Source organism: Pleurodeles waltl, chromosome 6 (assembly GCF_031143425.1).
Source record: "Pleurodeles waltl isolate 20211129_DDA chromosome 6, aPleWal1.hap1.20221129, whole genome shotgun sequence".
In the NCBI taxonomy this organism is placed as follows: domain Eukaryota; kingdom Metazoa; phylum Chordata; class Amphibia; order Caudata; family Salamandridae; genus Pleurodeles; species Pleurodeles waltl.
The window spans coordinates 887,783,904-887,811,446 of NC_090445.1; the positions used below are offsets into that span (position 1 = coordinate 887,783,904).

Here is a 27,543-nt window from a genome sequence, read left to right on the forward strand (position 1 = left end):
AAGATTGCCTGCACTTTTGACATTTATTTATGGGGTATTTACTAAAGCATCATCCTGGTAATGCAGAACTCGATTAATGTCTTTCAACATAAACACCACTGTCCTCTGTGCAGATCAAACCAAAAGGAATTATTTCAAATGTAAATGTACCCTTAATTGATTGAGAGATCAACTACTGTGAATCTTCATGTAACTTGATGATAAACTGATGCCAACTCTAGTATGCTGAACACCTTTAGCCCATGACAAAGCAGGGGTTTTGTGTTCCATCCTCGTTGCCAGTATAAAATAAGCTGTTCACACACTTGACAAAAGCCAGTTAACTTTACTCCAAGATACAACCACACCCACAGCCCGCAACAGTCACACTAATTCAAATGCACTGAACACTACTGCTCATCAGGCATAAAAACACAGAATGAGAACACCATACCAGAACTTTGAGGGCTAGGGAGGTACCAACAGTGGAAAGTACGGCACTCCTGGTCCAGTTTGAATGCTTGCATTGACATTTATGAGGAATTACTTGACAAATACAGCCATCTCTTCCTGCTCCTACTGGCTCCCTCGTTCTCTTATCTATTTACACTCCAAGTGTTAGCACATCAAACCTAGGAATAGTATCTTTGCCAATGCTTGTTAATAAATGAGTATCGTTCATGGCCTTGCCCCCTCCCTCTTCTTTGTCCGTCGCTGCTGGGAAGTCTACCGAGGCAATACAAGCGCTATACAAGACAGCTACGAGACAATGTACATCCTCTGCTTACCTTTGAAAAAGTAAGTGGCATCTTCTGTCCATGTCCAGATATGCACAAAAGCATCAATGCCTTCTGCTGGAATGCCATGCCATCCTAGGCTGACTGTGATGGGATCTCCGTAGCGCGTTCGGTTTTTGCGATTCTCGTAGAGCCAGTACCAATCGTTGCGGAAGAAGTAGGTGTTGAACCTCAAAACTAGTTCTCCATACTGATTCCTCTCTTTCCAAATCCAGTCAAACACCGTGTCAAAAGATCCTTCACATGTCCCTACAAAAAGCATGAGACGTTTTTTACTTTGTAATTTGTAAAACTCACTTGGCATTTTATAAGCATTTCACTATGCTGCCATGATCTTGAATTCTCGCAAACCTCTAATAATTCACAGTAATAATGATATATTGGGCACATTCACAGAGATCTTGATTTACGCGCATTAACGAATACCTAGTTTTTTGCTAATGCGGGTACATATGCTACTAGTAGTCACAATATGTAGGAAGTTGGCTCTGTATGTGCTATTTCAAAGTAAGGAATAGCATGCACAGAGTCCAAGGGTTCCCCTTAGAGGTAAAATAGTGGTAAAAATAGATAATACTAATGCTCTATTTTGTGGTAGTGTGGTCGAGCAGTAGGCTTATCCAAGGAGTAGTGTTAAGCATTTGTTGTACATACACATAGACAATAAATGAGGTACACACACTCAGAGACAAATCCAGCCAATAGGTTTTGTTATAGAAAAATATCTTTTCTTAGTTTATTTTAAGAACCACAGGTTCAAATTTAACATGTAATATCTTGTTTGAAAGGTATTGCAGGTAAGTACATTAGGAACTTTGAATCATTTCAATTGCATGTATACTTTTCAAGTTATTCACAAATAGCTACTTTAAAAGTGGACACTTAGTGCAATTTTCACAGTTCCTGGGGGAGGTAAGTTTTTGTTAGTTTTACCAGGTAAGTAAGACACTTACAGGGTTCAGTTCTTGGTCCAAGGTAGCCCACCGTTGGGGGTTCAGAGCAACCCAAAAGTCACCACACCAGCAGCTCAGGGCCGGTCAGGTGCAGAGTTCAAAGTGGTGCCCAAAACGCATAGGCTAGAATGGAGAGAAGGGGGTGCCCCGGTTCCGGTCTGCTTGCAGGTAAGTACCCGCGTCTTCGGAGGGCAGACCAGGGGGGTTTTGTAGGTCACCGGGGGGGACACAAGCCCACACAGAAATTTCACCCTCAGCAGCGCGGGGGCGGCCGGGTGCAGTGTAGAAAGAAGCGTCGGGTTTGTAATGTTAGTCTATGAGAGATCAACGGATCTCTTCAGCGCTGCAGGCAGGCAAGGGGGGGGCTTCCTCGGGGAAACCTCCACTTGGGCAAGGGAGAGGGACTCCTGGGGGTCACTTCTCCAGTGAAAGTCCGGTCCTTCAGGTCCTGGGAGCTGCGGGTGCAGGGTCTTTTCCAGGCGTCGGGACTTAGGTTTCAGAGAGTCGCGGTCAGGGGAAGCCTCGGGATTCCCTCTGCAGGCGGCGCTGTGGGGGCTCAGGGGGGACAGGTTTTGGTACTCACAGTCGGAGAGTAGTCCGGGGGTCCTCCCTGAGGTGTTGGTTCTCCACCAGCCGAGTCGGGGTCGCCGGGTGCAGTGTTGCAAGTCTCACGCTTCTTGCGGGGAGTTGCAGGGTTCTTTAAAGCTGCTTCTTGAAACAAAGTTGCAGTCTTTTTGGAGCAGGTCCGCTGTCCTCGGGAGTTTCTTGTCGTCGAAGCAGGGCAGTCCTCAGAGGATTCAGGGGTTGCTGGTCCCTTTGGAAGGCGTCGCTGGAGCAGAGTTCTTTGGAAGGCAGGAGACAGGCCGGTGAGTTTCTGGAGCCAAGGCAGTTGTTGTCTTCTGGTCTTCCTCTGCAGGGGTTTTCAGCTGGGCAGTCCTTCTTCTTGTTGTAGCAGGAATCTGATTTTCTAGGGTTCAGGGTAGCCCTTAAATACTAAATTTAAGGGCGTGTTTAGGTCTGGGGGGTTTAGTAGCCAATGGCTACTAGCCCTGAGGGTGGGTACACCCTCTTTGTGCCTCCTCCCAAGGGGAGGGGGTCACAATCCTAACCCTATTGGGGGAATCCTCCATCTGCAAGATGGAGGATTTCTAAAAGTTAGAGTCACCTCAGCTCAGGACACCTTAGGGGCTGTCCTGACTGGCCAGTGACTCCTCCTTGTTGCTTTCTTTGTTCCCTCCAGCCTTGCCGCCAAAAGTGGGGGCCGTGGCCGGAGGGGGCGGGCAACTCCACTAAGCCGGAGTGCCCTGCTGGGCTGTGACAAAGGGGTGAGCCTTTGAGGCTCACCGCCAGGTGTTACAGCTCCTGCCTGGGGGAGGTGTTAGCATCTCCACCCAGTGCAGGCTTTGTTACTGGCCTCAGTGTGACAAAGGCACTCTCCCCATGGGGCCAGCAACATGTCTCTAGTGTGGCAGGCTGCTGGAACCAGTCAGCCTACACAGATAGTTGGTTAAGTTTCAGGGGGCACCTCTAAGGTGCCCTCTGTGGTGTATTTTACAATAAAATGTACACTGGCATCAGTGTGCATTTATTGTGCTGAGAAGTTTGATACCAAACTTCCCAGTTTTCAGTGTAGCCATTATGGTGCTGTGGAGTTCGTGTAAAACAGACTCCCAGACCATATACTCTTATGGCTACCCTGCACTTACAATGTCTAAGGTTTTGCTTAGACTCTGTAGGGGTACAGTGCTCATGCACTGGTACCCTCACCTATGGTATAGTGCACCCTGCCTTGGGGCTGTAAGGCCTGCTAGAGGGGTGTCTTACCTATACTGCATAGGCAGTGAGAGGCTGGCAAGGCACCCTGAGGGGAGTGCCATGTCGACTTACTCATTTTGTTCTCACTAGCACACACAGGCTTGTAAGCAGTGTGTCTGTGCTGAGTGAGGGGTCTCTAGGGTGGCATAATACATGCTGCAGCCCTTAGAGACCTTCCCTGGCATCAGGGCCCTTGGTACCAGAGGTACCAGTTACAAGGGACTTATCTGGATGCCAGGGTGTGCCAATTGTGGAAACAATGGTACATTTTAGGTGAAAGAACACTGGTGCTGGGGCCTGGTTAGCAGGGTCCCAGCACACTTCTCAGGCAAGTCAGCATCAGTATCAGGCAAAAAGTGGGGGGTAACTGCAACAGGGAGCCATTTCTTTACACAAGCCCCCCCCCAGCCCACAGGCCAGGAGACTCAGCCAAAGCTGGGAGAGTCTTCCTAGTCTGTCAGGCGAGGAAGAGTAGAGGAAATAGGCTGGTTTGTTGCAGGGCCTACTCTGCCTTACATCCTCCTGTTCAGGTCATTCCCTCTGGGGAACTGACCCACTTCCACAGTGATAGGACCTAGTCTGAACTGCCTCTTGTCTGTGCTTTTTATGTCTTTACCCATTCTCTCTATTTTGAGGTCAGAGGAATCCACCTCTGCTAATCTTATCTTAGCCAGGGTCACCCCTAGCTTACCCAAAGAGGTTACCCAGAGCTGGAGTAACCCCACCATGACCAACAGGGTCAGGGGGCCTAACTTGTTATTTGGCATGGGGTCAGACCACCATGCCAAGGATAGTGCAGCCATAAAGGCTAACACCCAGCAGAGGCCACTGACAGCTGTCAGTGCCCAGAACCACACCTTTAGCTCTTCACCTACAAGGGAAGGGGCTAAGTTACAGGCTTCTTTGGGTTCAGGGTGCCTGTCTGCTGTATTAGAGTGGGGGGTTACCACATCTTGTAGTAAACACCCTTCTTCCACTCTTTCTTCTGTTAGCTGAGGAGTCACCCACTCAGGCTTAACAGTTGCCTGACTAGCCAGGACTTCTTGTGGGTCAGGTTGGACTTTATCAGAGCCATTTTTGGAGTTCTCCCCTACTGGAGCAGAATCTCCTTGGCTTGCTGGAACCTTGGCTAAAGGTTGTCCACCTTTCCTACTCTGTTTCCTTTTCTTTTTCTTCTGGGGCCTACTTGCATTTACTGCAGTGGCAGGCACTCCAGAATCCTTGGGAGAGGACTGGCCCTGGACCAGTTCTTCTCTAAGGCTCTGACTAACCTCTGGGTAGTCATTTCCAAGGAGACAATCAAGGGGGAGGTCTGTACTGACTACCACCCTTCTCCAGGTAAAAGTTCCACCCACTTCTATGGGCACAAGAGCCACAGGCCTATTAGTGACCCTGTCTGGGCTAACTCTTACTCTGGCCATCTCACCTGGGATGTACTGGTTTGAGAACACCAGCCTGTCATGCACAATAGTGTGACTGGCACAAGTGTCTCTCAGGGAAGTGGCTGGGATTCCATTCACCAGTAGGTGGTGGAAGTGTCTACTTCCCTCTGGAATCTCCAACTCACCTGTTGGGCCCTTTTTCCAGTTGAAGGCTATGAAGACCTCCTCATCTGAGGAGTCATCTCCAATGGCTACACTGGTTACCCCTGGGATTTTGCTAGGGGGTTTGTTTTTGGGACAAGAAGTGTCCTTGGTGTGGTGCCCTGTCTGTTTACAGTTATGGCACCATGCCTTAGTGGCATCCCAGCTCTTACCCTGGTACCCACCTTTGTTTTGGGTTGTGTCTCTGGGCCCACCCACCTGTTCTGGTTTTTGGGGGCCTACAGAGGACTCTTTTTCTTTGTTTCTAGTGTCACCCACTTTCTCCTGAGGAGATTTTGTAACCCCTTTCTTTTGGTCACCCCCAGTGGAAGTTTTGGTTACCCTAGTCTTGACCCAATGGTCCGCCTTCTTTCCCAATTCTTGGGGAGAAATTGGTCCTAGGTCTACCAGATACTGATGCAACTTTTCATTGAAGCAGTTACTTAAAATGTGTTCTTTCATAAACAAATTATAAAGCCCAACATAGTCATGCACTTCATTTCCAGTTACCCAACCATCCAGTGTTTTCACTGAGTAGTCTACAAAATCAACCCAGGTCTGGCTCGAGGATTTTTGAGCCCCCCTGAATCTAATTCTATACTCCTCAGTGGAGAATCCAAAGCCCTCAATCAGGGTTCCCTTCATGAGGTCATAAGATTCTGCATCTTTTCCAGAGAGTGTGAGGAGTCTATCCCTACACTTTCCAGTGAACATTTCCCAAAGGAGAGCACCCCAGTGAGATTTGTTCACTTTTCTGGTTACACAAGCCCTCTCAAAAGCTGTGAACCATTTGGTGATGTCATCACCATCTTCATATTTAGTTACAATCCCTTTGGGGATTTTCAACATGTCAGGAGAATCTCTGACCCTATTTATGTTGCTGCCACCATTGATGGGTCCTAGGCCCATCTCTTTTCTTACCCTTTCTATGGCTAGGATCTGTCTTTCCAAAGCCAATCTTTTGGCCATCCTGGCTAACTGGATGTCCTCTTCACTGGAGTTATCCTCAGTGATTTCAGAGTTGTTGGTCCCTCCTGTGAGGGAACCAGCATCTCTGACTATTATTTGTGGAGTCAGGGCTTGAGAGGCCCTGCTCTCCCTAAATAGGACTGGTAGGGGGGAATTTTCCTCCAAGTCACTATCTTCATCCTCTGTGTTGCCATCCTCAGAGGGGTTGGCCTTAGCAAACTCTGCCAACAGCTCCTGGAGCTGTAGTTTGGAAGGTCTGGGGCCCATTGTTATTTTCTTTATTTTACAGAGTGACCTTAGCTCCCTCATCTTAAGATGGAGGTAAGGTGTGGTGTCGAGTTCCACCACATTCACATCTGTGCTAGACATTATGCTTCTAAAAGTTGGAATACTTTTTAAGAAACTAAAACTGGTTCTAGAATCTAATTCAAACTTTTAACAAACTTTTAAACTCTAAAAGAAATGCTAAACAGGATCTAACACAAGGCCCTAGCAGGACTTTTAAGAATTTAGAAAACTTTTCAAATTGCAAAAATCAATTTCTAATGACAATTTTGGAATTTGTCGTGTGATCAGGTATTGGCTGAGTAGTCCAGCAAATGCAAAGTCTTGTACCCCACCGCTGATCCACCAATGTAGGAAGTTGGCTCTGTATGTGCTATTTCAAAGTAAGGAATAGCATGCACAGAGTCCAAGGGTTCCCCTTAGAGGTAAAATAGTGGTAAAAATAGATAATACTAATGCTCTATTTTGTGGTAGTGTGGTCGAGCAGTAGGCTTATCCAAGGAGTAGTGTTAAGCATTTGTTGTACATACACATAGACAATAAATGAGGTACACACACTCAGAGACAAATCCAGCCAATAGGTTTTGTTATAGAAAAATATATTTTCTTAGTTTATTTTAAGAACCACAGGTTCAAATTTAACATGTAATATCTTGTTTGAAAGGTATTGCAGGTAAGTACATTAGGAACTTTGAATCATTTCAATTGCATGTATACTTTTCAAGTTATTCACAAATAGCTGTTTTAAAAGTGGACACTTAGTGCAATTTTCACAGTTCCTGGGGGAGGTAAGTTTTTGTTAGTTTTACCAGGTAAGTAAGACACTTACAGGGTTCAGTTCTTGGTCCAAGGTAGCCCACCGTTGGGGGTTCAGAGCAACCCCAAAGTCACCACACCAGCAGCTCAGGGCCGGTCAGGTGCAGAGTTCAAAGTGGTGCCCAAAACGCATAGGCTAGAATGGAGAGAAGGGGGTGCCCCGGTTCCGGTCTGCTTGCAGGTAAGTACCCGCGTCTTCGGAGGGCAGACCAGGGGGGTTTTGTAGGGCACCGGGGGGGACACAAGCCCACACAGAAATTTCACCCTCAGCAGCGCGGGGGCGGCCGGGTGCAGTGTAGAAACAAGCGTCGGGTTTGTAATGTTAGTATATGAGAGATCAACGGATCTCTTCAGCGCTGCAGGCAGGCAAGGGGGGGGCTTCCTCGGGGAAACCTCCACTTGGGCAAGGGAGAGGGACTCCTGGGGGTCACTTCTCCAGTGAAAGTCCGGTCCTTCAGGTCCTGGGGGCTGCGGGTGCAGGGTCTTTTCCAGGCGTCGGGACTTAGGTTTCAGAGAGTCGCGGTCAGGGGAAGCCTCGGGATTCCCTCTGCAGGCGGCGCTGTGGGGGCTCAGGGGGGACAGGTTTTGGTACTCACAGTCGGAGAGTAGTCCAGGGGTCCTCCCTGAGGTTTTGGTTCTCCACCAGCCGAGTCGGGGTCGCCGGGTGCAGTGTTGCAAGTCTCACGCTTCTTGCGGGGAGTTGCAGGGTTCTTTAAAGCTGCTTCTTGAAACAAAGTTGCAGTCTTTTTGGAGCAGGTCCGCTGTCCTCGGGAGTTTCTTGTCGTCGAAGCAGGGCAGTCCTCAGAGGATTCAGAGGTCGCTGGTCCCTTTGGAAGGCGTCGCTGGAGCAGAGTTCTTTGGAAGGCAGGAGACAGGCCGGTGAGTTTCTGGAGCCAAGGTAGTTGTTGTCTTCTGGTCTTCCTCTGCAGGGGTTTTCAGCTGGGCAGTCCTTCTTGTTGTTGCAGGAATCTGATTTTCTAGGGTTCAGGGTAGCCCTTAAATACTAAATTTAAGGGCGTGTTTAGGTCTGGGGGGTTTAGTAGCCAATGGCTACTAGCCCTGAGGGTGGGTACACCCTCTTTGTGCCTCCTCCCAAGGGGAGGGGGTCACAATCCTAACCCTATTGGGGGAATCCTCCATCTGCAAGATGGAGGATTTCTAAAAGTTAGAGTCACCTCAGCTCAGGACACCTTAGGGGCTGTCCTGACTGGCCAGTGACTCCTCCTTGTTGCTTTCTTTGTTCCCTCCAGCCTTGCCGCCAAAAGTGGGGGCCGTGGCCGGAGGGGGCGGGCAACTCCACTAAGCCGGAGTGCCCTGCTGGGCTGTGACAAAGGGGTGAGCCTTTGAGGCTCACCGCCAGGTGTTACAGCTCCTGCCTGGGGGAGGTGTTAGCATCTCCACCCAGTGCAGGCTTTGTTACTGGCCTCAGAGTGACAAAGGCACTCTCCCCATGGGGCCAGCAACATGTCTCTAGTGTGGCAGGCTGCTGGAACCAGTCAGCCTACACAGATAGTTGGTTAAGTTTCAGGGGGCACCTCTAAGGTGCCCTCTGTGGTGTATTTTACAATAAAATGTACACTGGCATCAGTGTGCATTTATTGTGCTGAGAAGTTTGATACCAAACTTCCCAGTTTTCAGTGTAGCCATTATGGTGCTGTGGAGTTCGTGTAAAACAGACTCCCAGACCATATACTCTTATGGCTACCCTGCACTTACAATGTCTAAGGTTTTGCTTAGACTCTGTAGGGGTACAGTGCTCATGCACTGGTACCCTCACCTATGGTATAGTGCACCCTGCCTTGGGGCTGTAAGGCCTGCTAGAGGGGTGTCTTACCTATACTGCATAGGCAGTGAGAGGCTGGCATGGCACCCTGAGGGGAGTGCCATGTCGACTTACTCATTTTGTTCTCACTAGCACACACAGGCTTGTAAGCAGTGTGTCTGTGCTGAGTGAGAGGTCTCTAGGGTGGCATAATACATGCTGCAGCCCTTAGAGACCTTCCCTGGCATCAGGGCCCTTGGTACCAGAGGTACCAGTTACAAGGGACTTATCTGGATGCCAGGGTGTGCCAATTGTGGAAACAATGGTACATTTTAGGTGAAAGAACACTGGTGCTGGGGCCTGGTTAGCAGGGTCCCAGCACACTTCTCAGGCAAGTCAGCATCAGTATCAGGCAAAAAGTGGGGGGTAACTGCAACAGGGAGCCATTTCTTTACACAATATGCAAGCATAATTGAACACTATCCACATACACCTACTTTTCGAACTTTTCGCATAAAGTGTGAAATGCACATAAGCATTGGCGAGGGACACGTGGAATTTATTTTAATTTTACAAGGCACTTCTTGCCCACTTCCTGAATAAACTCGACTGATGGATTATCTACGAGGTCTGCACCATGGAGACTGCTGAAAGCACTACAAAGCCCAAATAATGTCAGAATATGCACCACACAGATGCCATTACATATTCAGGTTATATTTGAGTGTAAATTGTGAGGCCAGATATGCGTGGGAAGCGCATGTTCCAGATTGACATCTTATTTTCCACTGCATATACGTAGCCCCTCACTTGACAGGATTCGCTCTTACATATTCTTTTTTAAATCACGCGAGAGAAACAAATGTACATGCTGCATGCGTTATGGGCATAAAAATACACTTTATGTGCATTCTTTCTTTTGGGAATCATTCGATCGCACTACATATTGAAAATATTTGTGAATTGGCCCCTAGAGGGCACTAAGCACCACATTCCAACCTAGAAGTATTTTTTGAGCTGGCCGTACACACGAGTTTGCACACGACCTGCTGACAATTGAGTGCCACTAAATCAGTGGTGAAAGTCGGCGCGATCGGTGGGGCACAACGTGCCCATACTTTTATTATTTATGAAACACCACTCCCCTTCTTTTTGTAAGAAGACAACCGTCCCGGAAAGGTTAATTCTGACACGTTAAATGCCTCAGCTGTCATTCATTCATTCATTCATTGAATCTCCTGTGCAATGAAAGTGAAGCCGGGCAGACAGCTGAACAAGGCTTCCTGCCACATGCCTACTTGCCTGAAAGAAATGCAAATGTATGCAACAAGTTAATCTGCAACTGTAAAAGATGCTTTGGAGACTGTACTGGCTTTATTGACCTAACTACTCAAAGCTTTGTGATGACAAAGATTTATTATTTTTGAATGGTAGTGCAAACACTTAACAACTCAGCTGTGTAGTGCTTTAAATTATTTTTTTATTAATTTTAGCCGTACTACATACACCTGGAGGTGTTCTAGGTACAGTAATGTAAAAAATGCATTAATTACACACTAGGTGTTACTAAAAATCTATATTTTGAAACCACCATTTTATCTTAAACATTTTGACCATCTTGTAGCAGTTTATCTTACACTGTTTGTAGGTCAAGTTTAAAATAATGAATTACGTATTCACAGTGCTTTCTGTCACAGGCTGTGAACTCGCAGCACTAAAAATCCACAAGTTACTTTTCTCCATTGCACCAACCAAGACAATTATGTGGCTCTCTGGTTACACACACATACCTCTACAGTGCATTAACAAATAGAGATTTCATAATGTACTATTGTGCATTTCACAAGGAGTAACATCTTTTAATTTCTTTTTCTCTTAAGCTGCATGTTATTTTACATGTAGCTTACCTGAGGACGAAAGACCAAAAAAACACTTACAGAATATCTTACTTTTTAGCCAGACCTTTGACCCAGCTCCCAGACTCACCAACTGCACCCTCAATGAATGCAGCATATCAGTTCCCATAGTTTTTTTTATGCACTTCCACCGCGGCACCAAATTGTTTACTGTAAGGGGTACTGCTATTGACAGGTCTTTGAAACAACTGAAGTACAGTTTGAAGCGCTATATAAAAACCGCTATTAGCAATATCGTAACTTGGACTCACAGGTGCATAAGAAAGTCTCTTCCTGTCAGTGCACACGAAACAGGATTAGTTCAGCTGTGCGCGTGCTACCCAACCCTCACTCCTGAAAAAAGACGCACCACGGTCCACGCGCTCAGCCAAAGCTGTGCAAACGTCCAGTGTGTTTAACGGAGGAGCCGCAGTCCAGAACAGTCCCTCAGCCCCCAGCGCGCGCTGCAGTACTAAGAGCGAGGCCTGCCACGCGCCACCTTTGCCTGTTATTAAGGGTTATACGGGCATTCGTAATAATTTCCAATATTTGCACCAGTACTAACGGCAATGTAACGGTGTATTTTACGAAGCATTTCATACACCATTAAAACTAAACTAAACGCAAAGCATAGATGCTGCCACTTACTGATTGCAGGGCAGGTGTGAAGCTTGAAGGAAAGACAGTGCTTTTAAAGGATGCACCAATCAGTAAATAATGATCTAATCTGTAACACTTTTAAAACTGAATTTTCAATTGGTCGCTGGCCTTCTTCGCCGTTTTGTGTGCAGACGCTAATGTCGACTGTCCTCTGCCTGCCCTGCACTATTTTACATTCCACTAAATGGCGGAGGAAGTCACAGAGCAGCAGTTCACATAGACATAAAAGCACACGAATAACTCACTGCGAAGAAAAAGGGAAAATAATAAAGTAATGAGTCACCGTGACTTCACCAACATGTACACAGAGAAAGGGATGTCTGTGTGGGAGAAAAGGAAGCACATGCTTTTTTGAAGTCTAGAAAAAATATACAAAAGACAAACATGTATCCCTGGCCTCAGCGTTGATAACACAAAATATATCACATATTTGAATAAGTTTATTCTGCTGAGGTCAAGGGACCCATATAAAGGTCATTTATAAAATCAATGAGCATTTATCCATCAAGCATAGCGAACAGGAGAAAGGATCATTTTTCTCTGCCGACCTCCTCTCACTCTCCAGGTCTTGATGATGGCTCCTGCGTGCATCTAACTTTAGACTTAGGGGCTTATTTACAAGCCCCCGTGCACCACCAGAACATCACTTTTTTGATGCTCCTGTGGCCCACACTGCAGCACCATATCTACAAGCCATGTAAAGACACCCTGCATGGCTTTTCATGGCCTTTTAGATATGGAATGAACCTCAAACTGCGATAGGAAGGAGTGCCATGGGCATTACAGTGGGTGTTCCACGTAACACCCATGGCATTTGACACATTCCCAGATTTACAACAAGGTGTAAACCTAGGAATGTGTCAAAAGCCTATGCCTCCCCAGGGGAGGCGTGAGAGAGGCGCAAACAGGAGAAATAACATAATTTATCCTCGTTTTTTCCTCTATCTATGTGTGCTGTATTGTGCAGCACACATAGGAGGGGAAAAAGCCTCCATTGATCATTTTTGTGCAGGAAGATGTCCCTTACTGCACAAAAAGCATGAAGTTCAAAAGAAAAATCGTCCTTGAAATCACTTTGGCTTTGGCACTCACTGGTCTGAGGGGATGTGGCCCTGATGAAGTCCTTAAGAGAACATATTCTCATAGGATGAAACACGTGTTGGCTATTGGAATATTGGCCGTGTCTACTACACAATGTTTTGATTTCAAGGACGATTTTTCTTTTGAACTTCATGCTTTATAAATAAATGTGCACTTTGAGATCTACTCAAGAGTGATATCATTATACAATGAAGATTGGATACATTATTAACTTCTAATTATGGATTCATGAGTGCCCTGACATCTGTTTTGTCATTGTCAGTTTCCCTTGAAACATTGGAGGATTAAGGAAGATCCTCTTGCCAGGTGCACCGTGCTACAAATATTTTGTACTATTACTATGTGGACTTACTGTGAGCGCCCTATTCCTATGAATTTCTTCCTTGTGAGCACAAATCTTTCAGTATGGTCCACCTTGATTACTACAACATCACCTGCCTACGGCTCTAAATGAAACTAACTGACAGTGCAATAGCTACCTATAAAATTACGGTGTCAGATTGTGCTTGAACCTCAAAAGAGACCATGAAAAAAGAGCCCTAAAATTACCGACCAGTGAATGGACAGATCAAGCTTAAGGTCCTCTATACGATGCACAAAGCCTTCTGGAGTAACAGTCCAAGATACCTGCAAAAACGGGTACCCAAGTACACGCCAATGAAGAATCTAGACAGCACTCAATAACAGTACACTTGCTCAGCTCAATCAACAACCATTTAAGTTGCGTAAATATAGGCAAAGGACCGTAAGAGTGCAGTGCCGTAGGATGTGGAATGCCCAGAACCCAAAGCAGAGAGCAGAACCAAATCACATGTGGTCCAGAAAACTCCTACAAAGTGTTAAAACTTGCTTGAAATCTAACGATATGAAGAATAGGGGTTGCAACTTAAAAATATTGGACAAGGATTCTCCTTCATTACTTTTCATTCCAAACTTCCTGCAGCCTTACAACAAGCTGAAGTAATCAAAAGGTGAAGCACAGCACACTATGGAGCTCTTGGCATTGAAGGCCTAAACTTTACATTGTCAAATAGAATTTGAGTGCCATAAAAAACAGCACAGGGCCTTAAACCTGTGCATCACCTCAAAGCACAAAAGACTGTAGGTGCATAAGTATGACCTTACGACATGGCACATCAAGCTACATTGACTGTGTTCCTAGCACTGCCTCCCACCCTGTGGTCTAGCACCACTCTCTCCAGCAGGGTTGCATGAGGCAACAGCTTAGCCATCCCCACTCTACAACTGCAGATGTTCTGCCTGTAGTCTATATGAAGTTTCAAAATGCATGCTTCTTATGCTACCATACAATCCATTGTCCACCGCAATGTACCCCGTTAGCAGATCGAGGCAGGACTCACGGTGAATACAAGTCCTGGTAAATCCCGTTGCAGAATGGGATCCTGAGAGAGTTACGGACACCCACCAAGTATCTGAAGCATATTTTCCTTTCGGAATGTCTGCTGTGCAGAAAGAAAGTCAGATCGACAATTAATACTCATAATGTAGCTATCTGTGTATGGCATGCTACACATTCCAGACCAGCTGGAGTATAGAGGCTTTAAAGCCGCCTTGTCTCCTAGAAAGGGGGAGGTAAACTGCTGCCTTTCAACGCCATACATACATCTGCAAGAAGCACATTACTTGACAGGATACCAATACCCATCTTAGTGTGGTCCATACAACTGTACAAGAATGAATGACATGCTGTCTGCCCACGACATCCTTCATCCCAATAGTATTACAGCTGCACAGCGATGGCAGAGTCAGATTTGGAACAACAAGCAAACTGAAGGTCATGACACCCATGGGATTCGGTGGCTTGAATGGTCTTGTAATAAACTTTGCATACTCAGGGCCTCATTTAAGGGGCCTGTGGCAGCACAGCAAGTAGCTTGCTGTGCCGCCCCGCACCACTAGGAAAGAGCAGAAATGCACAGTATCTAGAAGATACGGCACATTTTTGTCCTCTCCCTCTGCTCTGGTGCACAAACTACAACCAAGCGCCAACACAGGCACCACTTTACCATGGTGCAAGGGTGCCTGTGTTGTGGGGATGATTGTTTTTGTGCAGGAAGCGACACCTTCCTGCACAGAAACAATCACAAGAGATGTTTTCCACTTTCTATGTGTGCTGGAGAATGCAGTACACATAGAAAAAGGAAAAAGAAAGGAGATAAATAAAGATATTTCTCCCGTTGGGTAATTCTTACGCCACCCCTGAGGTACGGTAGGAATTTCATGCATTCCCAGACTTATAAATCTCGGAATGCATCAGATTCCTTCGGGCTCTGTGGGAACACCCCAAGCAACACCCATGGAACACCCCTTTCTTGCAGTGTTATGTGTGAAAGGAGTCCATATTTACAAGGCCATGAAAAGCCACACAAGGTGGCATTGTGTGGTCTTGTAAATATGGGCTGGCGCAGTGAGCCACCAAAGCATAAAAAGAATTATCCTCCGGTGGCACAGTGTGCCGCAAGCGGGCCTCATAAATGAGGCCGTCAATGTACGTTTAATCCTAGTCACCTTGATGACACAGGGAGAAGTCTAGGGCCCATATTTAAAAAGAAGTGGTGCATCAGAGCTTATCCGCCACTTTTTTTCACCCCCCGCTTACCGGCACCTAACACCATGGATGCGTCGTATTAATAATACGGCGCACCATGGTGGTCGTAAGCATGATAGCATTACAATTTTTGATGTTATTGTAGAGCTTTGCTACACTAGCGTCAAAAATGTTGCTGCTAGTATAGCAAAGTGCAAGGAAGCCCTTAAGATTATATGGGAGCTGCATTTTTAAAAATGATAGCAAAAATGGCGCAGTGAAATCTGTTAAAATTCCCGGCACCATTTTTGCGGGCCTCCTAGCACACAAACACCCCCCCTTGCATACGTTATGCCTGGCGCAGAGATAATGTGGTGCAAGGGTTTACAAAGTGGTGCAATGTATATATTGCGCCACTTTGTAAATATGGCACGGGGAAAAAGCCACTTTAGCAACACCTTAGCGTAAAAACAATTATGCTATAGCGGCACTAGGGTGGCGCTAGGAGCTCTTAAATATGTCCCCAGGAGTCCAGATGAGAGGCTCTCATGAATATTGAAATATCTCACACAACAGCTCAATTCCCTTTCATTCCCAATTACAATTGCCACCTTCAGTGTTTAACAACCTCTGACCAACAACCACTGAACCCTAGTAAACATCTTGATAAAGACGCATTCCACAGGCACTCACATCACACATTCCACGCGACTCCACACGGTCAAGGCATCCCCTTTGACTAATAGTGCTGTCAGGATCCTATAAGCTATCTGACTGAAGGGCTGACATTGTTGAGTTAAATGATCCTCACCCAGTGCTTGTATGGCCATTACATTGGGCAAGTGTGAGTCATCAGCCAGCATTCCTTACCTCAGTGTACAAGGAGCAGAAGTCACCCACCAGCTGCTTTATTCACCACTGCATCAACCCGGTCTGAACATGTGTTAAAGAGGACCTGCCTGTTCCCAGAATTTAGTATTCCATCCAAAGAGCATAGATTTCAGATCAGATCAAAAAGTGTTCAGAATAGCCTCTTTAGCCATGGTATCCTCCGTTGTGTAAACTGCAATCTTGCATTGTGGGTGCGATTTCAGAAAGGTCGACTGATTAGTTCTGCAAAGGTTGCGGAATCCATTAAGGAAGTCGTAATGCGCCTATTCCAGTCAGTTGCTTATGTTCTCAAATGACGGTAGCTCCCGTTTATTAACTATTTAGACATTTCACTCTTGACTGCCTTTTTAATGTATTGTATTACGTTGACATTTATCTAGTGCTAGGTATTTATGAGTATTAAGCGATGGGTAGCATAGGACACTGTGGTGAAGGGCTTGGCAGCAAAAGCACTGACTTTAAGTGTGGCCTACGTAGCAAGCATTTTGGTGCTGGGCATTATTGAAGAAAGTGGTGCTCTTATCCCGATTCACATTGCTGCACCTACGTGTGTAATGGGTGGAAGACAAGTGAGGCATAGAATGCATGCAATTTTAATCAATTGATAGCTACGTCTGGTTGAAAGGCAGTGGGTTGAGTGTGCACAAAGTGGGAAGTGTGTTGGTGTCATGCATAGCAAGAAGTGAAATGCACTCCTCATGATTGTATAGCTTTTCTTAAGCATCTACTTAACTAAAGTAGTGTGAGAGATGGTTGCAAATGTGGACTTGCCTGTGATCCCAGACCAGGTGAAAGTTACAGTTCTTGTTTGGGTTTGAGCAGCAGAGGTGCAGCCCGCTGGTATGACCTGGGTTGCAGACGCCAAAGGAAAATGCTCTTTAGAGTCAACTTAAAATTAATAGAGGGCAAATCCCAGGAACTTAACTCAGATAGCCATAGGAAATGGACAGAGAGTCGACTAGAGGTGTCAGAGAAGTAGCCCACAGGCCTGCACAGCAATGGAGTTTGTACTGAAAGGTGTGCTTCCAGTATAAAACCTATGTTAGAAATCACATACATCATGCACACATCGTTGTACAAATGTGCAAAGGCTGTGTGTGATGCTAGGCAACCTGTTTGTGCACCAGCATAGGGCGTAAGTGCAGCAGCAGGCCATTTTTGGCAAATACAGCTCTCTGCTGATTCCTCCCGCTTGTGCAACTAAAGTTGATGTGGTGGGTTGTGCTACAGCATAATGAATCTGGCCCAACATTTCTTCTTCTCACCCCAAAATCTGGTACGGACAACAGTCATGGCTGGCTAGATCCCTAAATTCAGCACATATCATTCCAGAAATCGCAACCTGTGTCGAATCCTTGGGTCAGATCTTCACCTCAAAGGTCACATTCCATCTAAGGCTAAGTGTACCAAATCTCACTTCCGCAAACCCAATACTTAAAACATTTTGCCTTCCTCCAGGATTTGAAACTGGCACTAGAGGCCATAGTAACCTTCTATCTTCTCTATGGATTCTCCCTCCTCACTGGCCTACCAAAAATAGACCCGGCCCACTCAGAGCTGTTATACATGCTGCTGCCACATTTTTGAAAAACACTAAAACACAGGACAACATTACCCCTTTAGCCATCTTCCCCATCCTGGTCCTAACAATTTGAAGAAGCCCGGCCCCCAAGATAGCAAACCTTTCAAAGACAGTTAAAATATAAAGCACTCAGAGTATTTCTTTTCTTTTTAGTACAAAACCTTATCCTCCCCTACATACTTTCACCTCTCTCTGTTGACAATCCTGCAACATTTATCTCCATTAGAGAGAGGCGTAAGATTGGTTTCTTTTTGTGAAATATATTTTTATATGAAATCAACAGATTATCTGGTCAATACAACATAGCTCGGACACAGGGTGCATAAACATTCCTATCTTTACACAGCACACATGCTCACATTTCTTATTCCTATCAAGTAATTCCTACGGTTAAATCAGAGTTGTAAATCCCTTTCTTTATTCATCTCTCATTGGAGTTGGTCTCTGCCTTGGTGTCCTTCTCAAGGGAGGCCCCTGGTGTCTCACCCAGCTCATAGTAATTCTTACAGCTACCCCAGATTTTTCTCGAATTTTCATGGGCAACCACTCCTTTCAGGCACCACGCTGTCAGCTTCCATACACATATCCACCCCCATATGTAATTTTTGTTTTGTCAGTACCGGCTCCCCTCCCCATTCCCTGCCAATACCTTTCTTGGCTATTACTAAACCTAATACACTGAGCATCCGCTTAGCCTTAGGAAGGCTACGTCATTAGGGATTTCCAGTTCAACAAATTAGGGGGTAAGTGATATTTCACAATCTAGAATCATTGCTAACTGAGGAGTAATTTCCCTCCAGCTACTTTGGATTTTGTCATATCCCATATTTTGAGTAATAATGCGCCATCTTTTATGACACGTTTTACACATAGGGAGATGTGCCCCCTTCCCATTTTGGGTAACTTACCTTTTGATATAATAGATCCTATTCAGAATTTTACATTAAATTAGTCTTAATCTCACTTTTACGGCCACATCTCTAGGATGTATACGTGCCGCCTCACAGTTTATGTCTTCCATCAGACCTAAGTCCCTCTCTCATGCCACCCTCATCTTCTGGAGGCAGTCCAGTTTGTATTTATAATTTTGTATATTAGCAATATTAGTTTGCTATTTCGTTCCTCCATTAGTATCCTAATTTGCAACATGGTCTGGTATTTCTGGCCTGTCTGTGAGTTACATGTGTAATTGAATTTTTAATAATTCCCATCCTTCTTGAAACTTTGGTAATGGTTTAATCTCGTCTCCATCAAGTAAGTTGCCCACCGTGGATATTCCTACCAGATCCTGATGTAGCAGAGATTTTAGTAATGTCCATGAAGTCACATTGATCTGAATGTGATCATTCATGCATTATAGTAATCAAAGTAGTAATAGTTTTGTTTTAAAGTGGGGCACTGAAAAAACATATTAGCGTGCATTCACTATAGGCCATTACTCTAAAGACATGTGGTATAGCCCTAGAATTTTATATTTGAGAGATTAATTTCTTTCCATTTTATAGTTTATGATGTAGATTAACAGTCTGCACTAAAACGATAACAGATCTCATGTAAGAAGTATTTTAAAAGTGACATGCAAATGTAGAGAATGCAGTTATACCCTATATTTACATGAAAGATTAACAGATTCATTTAGTTTTGAATTGCTGTAACATGAACACTGACAAGAGCTTATTAATAATGAAATTATGATTTAGAATGCTCAATGTATATTTGATGCATAAATAAGTTTGCTGTTTTAATTCATTTGATTAGCTTAAGTGAGGCCTGCAAAGCCCTGCTTTGTTACTGTGCAGAAAATGTTAAGTCATTCTTGCTAACATGAACTTTCCTTTCAGACACTGTTCTCATGACAATGTTAGCTTGATAATAGATACTCTATTGTTTTACACAGTGAGTTTAGAAATCCAACCTTGAATGCAGTACATGCAGAAACTGTGGAACTGACAATATACACACAAGTTTAATCTCGCCTGGATGAGTTAAGATGGAAGCCGTTTCACATGAAGAACCTGGGACTACATTGATGTTTCACTCTGTCGCATGACTGTTTGACACTGGACAATCTCACCTTTTGCTTCATATGGAGGGATGCATGGCCGAATCCTCTGCCCGATGAACTTTAATATACTGTTCCCCAGATGGATTTGCAGCAGATCTTCTTGCTTTCCTTTAGGAGCTAAACCTCTTGGACTCTGAGAGTTAGAGTCCCCTCTACCCTTTGCCCCTTTGAAATGCTTTGCTGAAACAGAGATTTTGCCTCCTAATCAAAGAAGACTCTTGTTCGAGCTTCTGAAATGCTGACACCTTCCTTTTTTACTTCCTTTTTGCCAACTTTAGTTACGTGTTTCCCTAGATTTCCTTTTTTTCAAATTCTTTTTGTCCTTGTTGTGCTTTTTGCCCACATTTATATTCCAGTACATGCTCAATGGATTTGCTCATTCGTAGTGTTTCCCCTTGCTCAGGTTATTAGAATTCAAATCTAGAACTGCTATATGATCAACAGAAGTACACAATGATTGTTTCCTCCTTTTCAAATTTTCCTATTGCTGCTTTGTGTGGCGTTAATAGTATGTTTAGTGTTATTAATGTTAGTTTGTCTCAACGTCTTTAGGAGGTTTGGACAACCTATTATGATTCTGTACTTTCACAGTTTTGTCCTGAGAATTATTTATGTCACCCTAAGTCTACATTTGTAATGTATTATTCCAGCTTGAAGTACTCTTTGTGTGGCTAAATGAGTCATACTGCTAACAAAATTGACTGTTGAAGTTTTGATGCCTATGTCTCTAGGCCCTTATGCTGGGTGAAAAGATCCAACATACCCGTCCAAGCATAATCCAGAGAAGGAATATGCTGCAACAATCCCAATGTTGACAGCCATCAAGTGCACCTAGTTCTTTCAGTAATACCCCCTCCACAGTGGAGTTTTTGATGATCTTTCCCTCTCACCCAAACCTTTTTGTTTCCCTGACCCATACAAAGTTTGGAATGGCATCAGAAGGTCTTTTCTACCTAGTCTCCCATATATGTAATAGAAGTGAGCATTTTCATTCACTCTCTTTCCACCCTCATGAGTTCTTTTGTGTTGTTTAAAACATGTAATGCTGTATTACTACTTAATCAACTGAATAGCACTTCAGAGACTATGAGCTTCTGGTGCAGCAACAGCAAGGTGTGTTCTCCCCGCTCAGGTGATGGGCTGGGTAGAGAGCAGGATGGCAGGCTAACTGGAAGTGTGTAGATACCCTACTTTTGCGGGGTAGGTCGGGTCTCTCTTGATGCTCTTGTTAGAAGGTGCACAGGGAACAAAGGTACACACTCCAGGGTTGCTGTAATCTGTTTCTCAATCTCACACAATGAGAGTTAAATTCTGTGACAACCATATGCAGTAAGGAACTGCTGCTATTAGCATATTCTGTAGTGGAAAGGAGTAAAAGGAGCCTCAGAATAGCCCTGACAAGCACCACCAGGTGGAAGTGGAGTCCAATGCCACTGAGAGGAGTATTGTTTCTAGAATAAATCGTCAACCAATGTATGCAGCGGCTGCGTTACCGTAATAAATAAAAGCAATTACTAAATGCTACCATGAATGACAATACTTCAAGCTTCAGATGAAGGATTTCATGTAAAATATCATTTGCAACCAACAAAAGATTTATCGTTCTGTGATGTTTTGAAAAGCATACTTCTAAAAGGATGGAAGGAAATTGATAAATCTAATTTTCTGGGATTTAAAGATAGTCATTAGAGGAATTTTATGATTTCTGCAAATTCCAATAGTGAACTATATACCATTCAGCATCTACTTCTTCTTAAGCCTCAGTAGAAGCATTATCATTAGACCCTGTGGACACAAATAAATAAAAGTTTTCTAGCAAGTTCTTACGCTTCATCTCATTTGGCCATTACAACACAGTCTTATAAAGCATGTGAGGCTTAAACCTTATTAGAAACATTTCCAGGCTTTTTACATCTATCTCCGGGAAAGCACTGATCTCAGTCTCCTAGTCCGGAAAATATGGAATTGCTAGCTAAAATTCGTGTCACATACAAACTTTGGTTATGGTCATCTGCTATGTCTGCTGGAGCTTCAATAGCAGGGACAAGATTGATGTGGCTAAAGTTATAGAAACGTGATGAAGGTCAGAAAGCTTTAATTTATCACCTGAAATTTTTAGTGCAATTTGCTTAGGTCGGAATTAAGGATAAAAAAATCTCCAGCCATTCAGATGAGCATTATTGAAAAAAAATCCTTTATACAAAAACGCTCATTGCAGAGAGTAAGGAAGCATATTCCTTTCAAGGCCCAACCCTAGCTGGTGGGACAGGTGGTGGTGTGCTGGCTGGCTAAAGCAAAATTCCAGCTATATAGCAGATATAGCCACAAAAAGCATTAATATGAGGGCCTGGAGTTAGCGAGAAGGATAGTGAACTTCTCTAAGTAATGGAAGTATCTAATAAAAAACAAGTGGGTTCTATTGGTCATCCAAAATGGCTATCCTACATAGTACAAAGAACTTCCACAAGGACCATTCTTTCCAGAAACTCCTTTACCAAAGACAGGAGTGAAAAAGAGAAACTCTACTCTGGGGTGTCAAAAGGCTTTATCCAGAAGGGAGCAACTACAGAAGTCCCTTAACTTCAGAGATATCTGGGAGTATATTTCTACTACATTTGGTACTGAAACCAGATGGAAGATTGTGTCCAGCCCTTGAACTGAAAGCACTGAATTGGTATCGCCTGCATTCGCCTTTCAAGATGAGGATTTAATCAATAATCCTTCTACTATCCAAAGGGAATTTTCTAGTAACACTGAATTTACAGGACTCCTAGGCCCAGATTTACTAATATTTTGTGCAGGGTTGCATCTCTTATGCTTCAACACAAATCAGGATTTGCGTTTTAAAGTATCCCAAAGTAACTCAAAGTTGTGTTCTATGCTGCTTTGCAGGAAGGGGGCGTTCTATTGGTAGTACATGGGTGTTTCCATGCAAGCACCGTAATAAGGAGAAAAGTTCTTGTTTTTCCAGCTTTGCATGTGTATTACATTGTACAGCACACATACAAAGTGGAAGAAGTCTTAAGACACAGTATTTGTAATGGAAGGGACCTCTTCCAGTTCAAAACCTACGCCTTAGAGAGCACAGACACCCTTGCTCTATGGTTCAAAGGTGTGTGCATTGGCGCATGGTGGCTCAAAGTACCACAGCACTGGGGGAGAGAAAAAATGTGCTATTTCTTAGTGCCTATAGTGCATGTTTTTTTCTCTCCCTTTAATGTAAAGCAGCGCAGGACCATTGGTGCTGTACCTGTGCTGCCTTGTGTCACATAATAATAAATCTGGGTCCTACTTTCATATACCCATTCATCCACAAAGCCAATGTTATCTTCGACTTGCAGTAAATGGTCAGGACTACCAATTCCAAGATCTTCCATTAACATCTAGAGTACTTACCAGGGCACTGGCCCCTTTAGTAGCATCACTACATTTATAAGGAGTTCAGATATTTCCCTACTTGAACGACTGGTTAATATCTGCTTCTTTTATTCCAAATGTCAGAAGTGTTTGCAAGTGTCTCATAGGACTGGGGTTAGTTTTGAATTTCCAGGACAATTGTCATCCTTCTCAGGAAAAACTGTTAATTGGAGCACCTTGACACAACGATGGTTTAGGTTTATCTTCCAGAATCAAGAAGGACAGTGTCACAAAGTCACCTGTCAGATCTCCAGACTTCCACTCAAGCATCAGCGAGATCATGGTTGAGGATCCAGGGTCTGATGCTTACAATAACAGCAACAGTCCCATAAGCACAAAATTATCTAAAGCCACTCCTGCATCACTTGCTACGCCATAAGTCTCCAGAGCCTCACAATTACAAGACAATGATACTAACATCAGAAAAAATCTCAGAAAAAGCAGCGGAGTTGAGTCCTAAAAAATGTACAGGAAGGTGTACCAATTTTCTCCCCAGTGCCTCTAATACTGATTACAAATGCAAGTGAATGGAGCTGGGAGGCTTTCTGGAGGAAATGGAACTGAAGAGAAACACGTCCTGGTGACAAACTCTTCAGTCATTCATTTGGAAGGAACTCTCAGCAATCCTTAAAGCCCTTCAAGGGTTTGCTTCTTAGGTGGAAAAGAAATCTAGACTTATCTGCACAGACAGCAAGGTAGCCCATTGACAAAGGGAAACAAAAGTCAGGGCACTAGTAAAGGTAGTCAGTTCTCTTTGGTCATGGGGAAAATGTCTCATGTTCCTGAAAGCAATATGCACTTCGGGAAAAGACAATTTCCATGCAGAAAGTCTCGGCAGGAACATAGCATCCTCTATGAATTTTTAATTGATGAAGAATTATTCCAAAAGATCATACAGTTCTTTGGCAGCCATTGCTGGATCTGTTTGTGTCACCACCCAGTGCTCTACCTTCCTCGATTTTTCACACAAACATAGTGCACAGAAGTATGGGGATTAGGATGCATTAGCAAGTCCATGGCCAATGGGACTTCTATATATACATTTCCTCCTATTCCCCTTGTCCACAAAGTGCCTCCGAGCATTCAGGAGGAAATGGTAACAGTAATTCTAATGTCCCCTTCCTGGCCACGTGGTCAATGGTTTCCAACTCTGATGAAGCTATCAGTACAGCTGATTCTTCACTCCCGCTGCAAATATCACCTCTCGGCTTTCCAAATATGACTCAGAAAAGTCTAGTACATCTTCACCTCACTATGTGAAAGTTGAGAGGGGTGATCTCCAGGAATTAGGTTATGACAGTCATTAAAGAATTCAGAAAACCTACTCTCACCTCATACTCCAAACATTCAAAACAGAACGAACTTTGATGTTTGATTAAAGGTTTAATATGAACATCTTGAGATCCTTTTCAAAATCTTAAGCTCTTAGGAGAAGCTTTTCCTTCCACTCAACAGGCAACCATCTAAAGTTTCTGGGAATCTTGGAGAGATCTTTAAAAAATTGAACCATTGGGTTTCAGATGATCGAAAAGTTTTTTCTTATGAGAAAAATCAGGAGTTCCCACTGGTCTTCCTCTTTGGGACCTTCCTGCTGTGTTAAACCGGTTACAAGGTCCTCATTTGAAGCCTTTTGAGTCACCTTGTCTTGCATGGGTCAATCGCTTCCTAGTGGCAGTAGCATCAACAAGAAGATTTGGAGAGCTCAGCACATTGGTAATAACTTTCTCTTACTAAAGATGTTTTCTAATAGACTGGTTGTACACATGAATCCCAAACTTAAACCTAAAGTCTCGTTTGTCACAAGTTATTTTGTCGGTTTTCAAATCCAGTTCAAACTCTAACATTCTATTAGCATTGATTTATTTGCACAGGACAAAAAAGTTAAGAAATTCAGAATCCCTGTTGATGTCATATGGACCAAACCATAAGGGAAAAGGCCACTAACAGCAGCACTCAGAAGATGGGTACATCAGGTTATTGCTCAGGTCTATCTATCAGATGGAGTGCATGCATATCTCAGGAAACATCTGAGGTAGAGCTACCAACGGGGTGGCTACTTCATAGGTAGAGGCAAATGGTGATCCTCTAAAAAAGATATGATAAAGCAGCCATATGGTTGAATATCCATCATTTTGTCAAACACGTTTGCCTCGGTGTTGGCAACAATGGCAATATTTTTTACTCTGGTGCTTTGCAGACTGTTACCAATTAATTTGAAAGATTTGTTTTCTTGACTTCTGTTAACACAAGCATATCTCAAAGACGCAGAAGGCCTATTTGTTGGGTGCCTGCTGAAAATGTAAGCTTGGGTATAGCCTCATGTTATTTAGCCTAAGACTAGGAAGACGGGAGAAGGAGCGATTTTATTACTTAATGATTACCTTAATTACCCTGAGCCCAAATATTTCCCAGCACAGTCTTTGACTCTCTGTCTGTCCACCCTAATTTTCTTTGGCGCTTGCCAAACTTGATACTTGCCGGTCGTTAATGGTGGTTGGATAAAGGAGCTGGCAGGGTTTAATAGAAGAAATAAAATAAATACTGTAAGTTTTATTTTGATATATCTTTGAAAGACGAGTTGTCTCGAGGAGACAGGGCCACCTCATTTTGTTAGGTCTCCGACAGGAAGGCGATATCCCAGGGTAATGAAAATCACTTGTAAGTACCAGAATCATTACCTCCATTCTGACTTTCCTTACATGGCTCACAATTAAGCTCAAAACCTCCAAATGAAAAATATCCCACACAGAAAGCTAAGCTTTTTTTACTCTCCACTGCAAAGAAAACAATATCTCTTTCCTCCTCATTTTCACTCCAGCCAACGCTCCTAGAATCTGGAGCACCCTTTCTGGTCACAATAAAAATGCCCCCTTTTTTCAGAGCTTCATGTACATTCTAAAGCACATTTGATGAGAAACACCTGCACCTGAGAGCATGATGTCACTATTCATGCCACAACTTTCTTATTTCAGCCCAATGCTTTTGTTCCACCTCATTGACTATTGGCACCCTCCCAATCACAGTGCTAGTTTTGTTACCTTATAAATTATGAATATTAGACCATCCGTTGTAAAATGTCAGTTTTAGTATGGTCTTTGTAAGTCTAATTTTGCTGACGCTGTGCTAGGTACTGTGATGTTCATTTACCTATTTTAACTTGCTTTTTGTTGCTCCTTTGCAAGATCATTTGCGCTGATGCTGAATTTATAATGTAGTTTGTTGGTGACATTTCATTTCTTGCGACTTATGTATATGACCCGAGTATGGTAATCTTTCTTACCTCTGTTAATATTGTGTTTAATGTTCTTTTTGAAAAACATGTTTACAAAAACATGTGTGCTTTGTTGCCACAGTCAATCCATAATTCACTCCTGGCCTCTTATCTGTACCACCCTCTGAAACCCAAAAGGGTGGAGCCTCCACTTTACAGCAAATAAATAACAAGGATTGCCAAAGAAAATATGTTTGGTATTGACTGCCAGCCTCTTTGGTTTTGTCAATACTTATTTTGTTTTGTTGTATTTTTTGCTAACCTTTATTGGTGAGGTAGCTGTCAGGCCCCTATGAATGTGAAAAAAACAGAATTAGCTAAAAGAAAACTTTTTGGGTCTTAAAAAGCATCCATATTTGGCTATAAAACCTGAGAATTGAGGTCCTTTGGACGAGATGCTGTGACCTGTCCTTACAGCAGCCTCCTTACCGTATAGCGTCTGAATTGCTTTCCTGTCAGTCCAGTCCAGCTCAAAGCCGGCCTCTTGGGGGATGTAGTTGGGCTGCATTATTGATCCGGTCTGGTAGATGTGGGACAGGCCAAGTACATGCCCAATTTCATGAACTGCCACCTGCGAAGAGACAAGCAACACAAGAATTCCTTTTTACACATCAAGATTTTTAGGTTTGCTTTTTCCACTCACCAGGCATACCTGGGGGTGCTTAAAACGTATTAAAAAAACAGTTAACAGCTCTGTCGTGCCTGCACTCATGGGGGGCGGGGGTCCTCGTACTATGAAAGAGTGGTCAGGTTGTCAGCAGGAAATCGTAACCCCAGCCCAATCTTTTTTTTCCTTGCCTGCATCTTGGTGCAGCAGCTAAGATTACGCCTTTGACCTTTACTAACAATAAGGTGGTAACTTCTCAAATTCAGCAGAATCGAAAATACAAGTTGAAATTACAGCCTCGGTATAGTTAAATTTAAGCAGTATTATCCCAGCATCGGTACAGTTATGCCCGAGCACTGCCATACTGTAGTTAGACTTGAGCAGTATTACCCAGCATGAATGTGGTTAGGCTTGAGCAGTAGTGGTGCAGCATTGGTATAGTTAGGCTTGAGCAGTTTACCAAACATCGGTATAGTTAGGCTTGAGCAGTTTTAACCAAGCACTGGTATAGTTAGGCTTGAGCAGTATTAACCTAGCATCACCCAAC

At 43.9% G+C, this 27,543-nt stretch overlaps 1 protein-coding gene across 1 annotated transcript in view; it reads right to left on the bottom strand.

Annotated features, from left to right (window-relative positions):
* MMP21 (matrix metallopeptidase 21) overlaps positions 1 to 27,543 on the bottom strand; it is a 63,475-nt gene that overhangs the window by 9,928 nt on the left and 26,004 nt on the right. Inside the window, exons 4-5 of the mRNA XM_069239696.1 lie at positions 26,819 to 26,960; positions 768 to 1,025 (exon numbers count right to left, since the gene is read on the bottom strand). Of these exons, the coding sequence (XP_069095797.1) occupies positions 768 to 1,025; positions 26,819 to 26,960 (400 nt within the window). The remainder of the gene's footprint in view (positions 1 to 767; positions 1,026 to 26,818; positions 26,961 to 27,543) is intronic.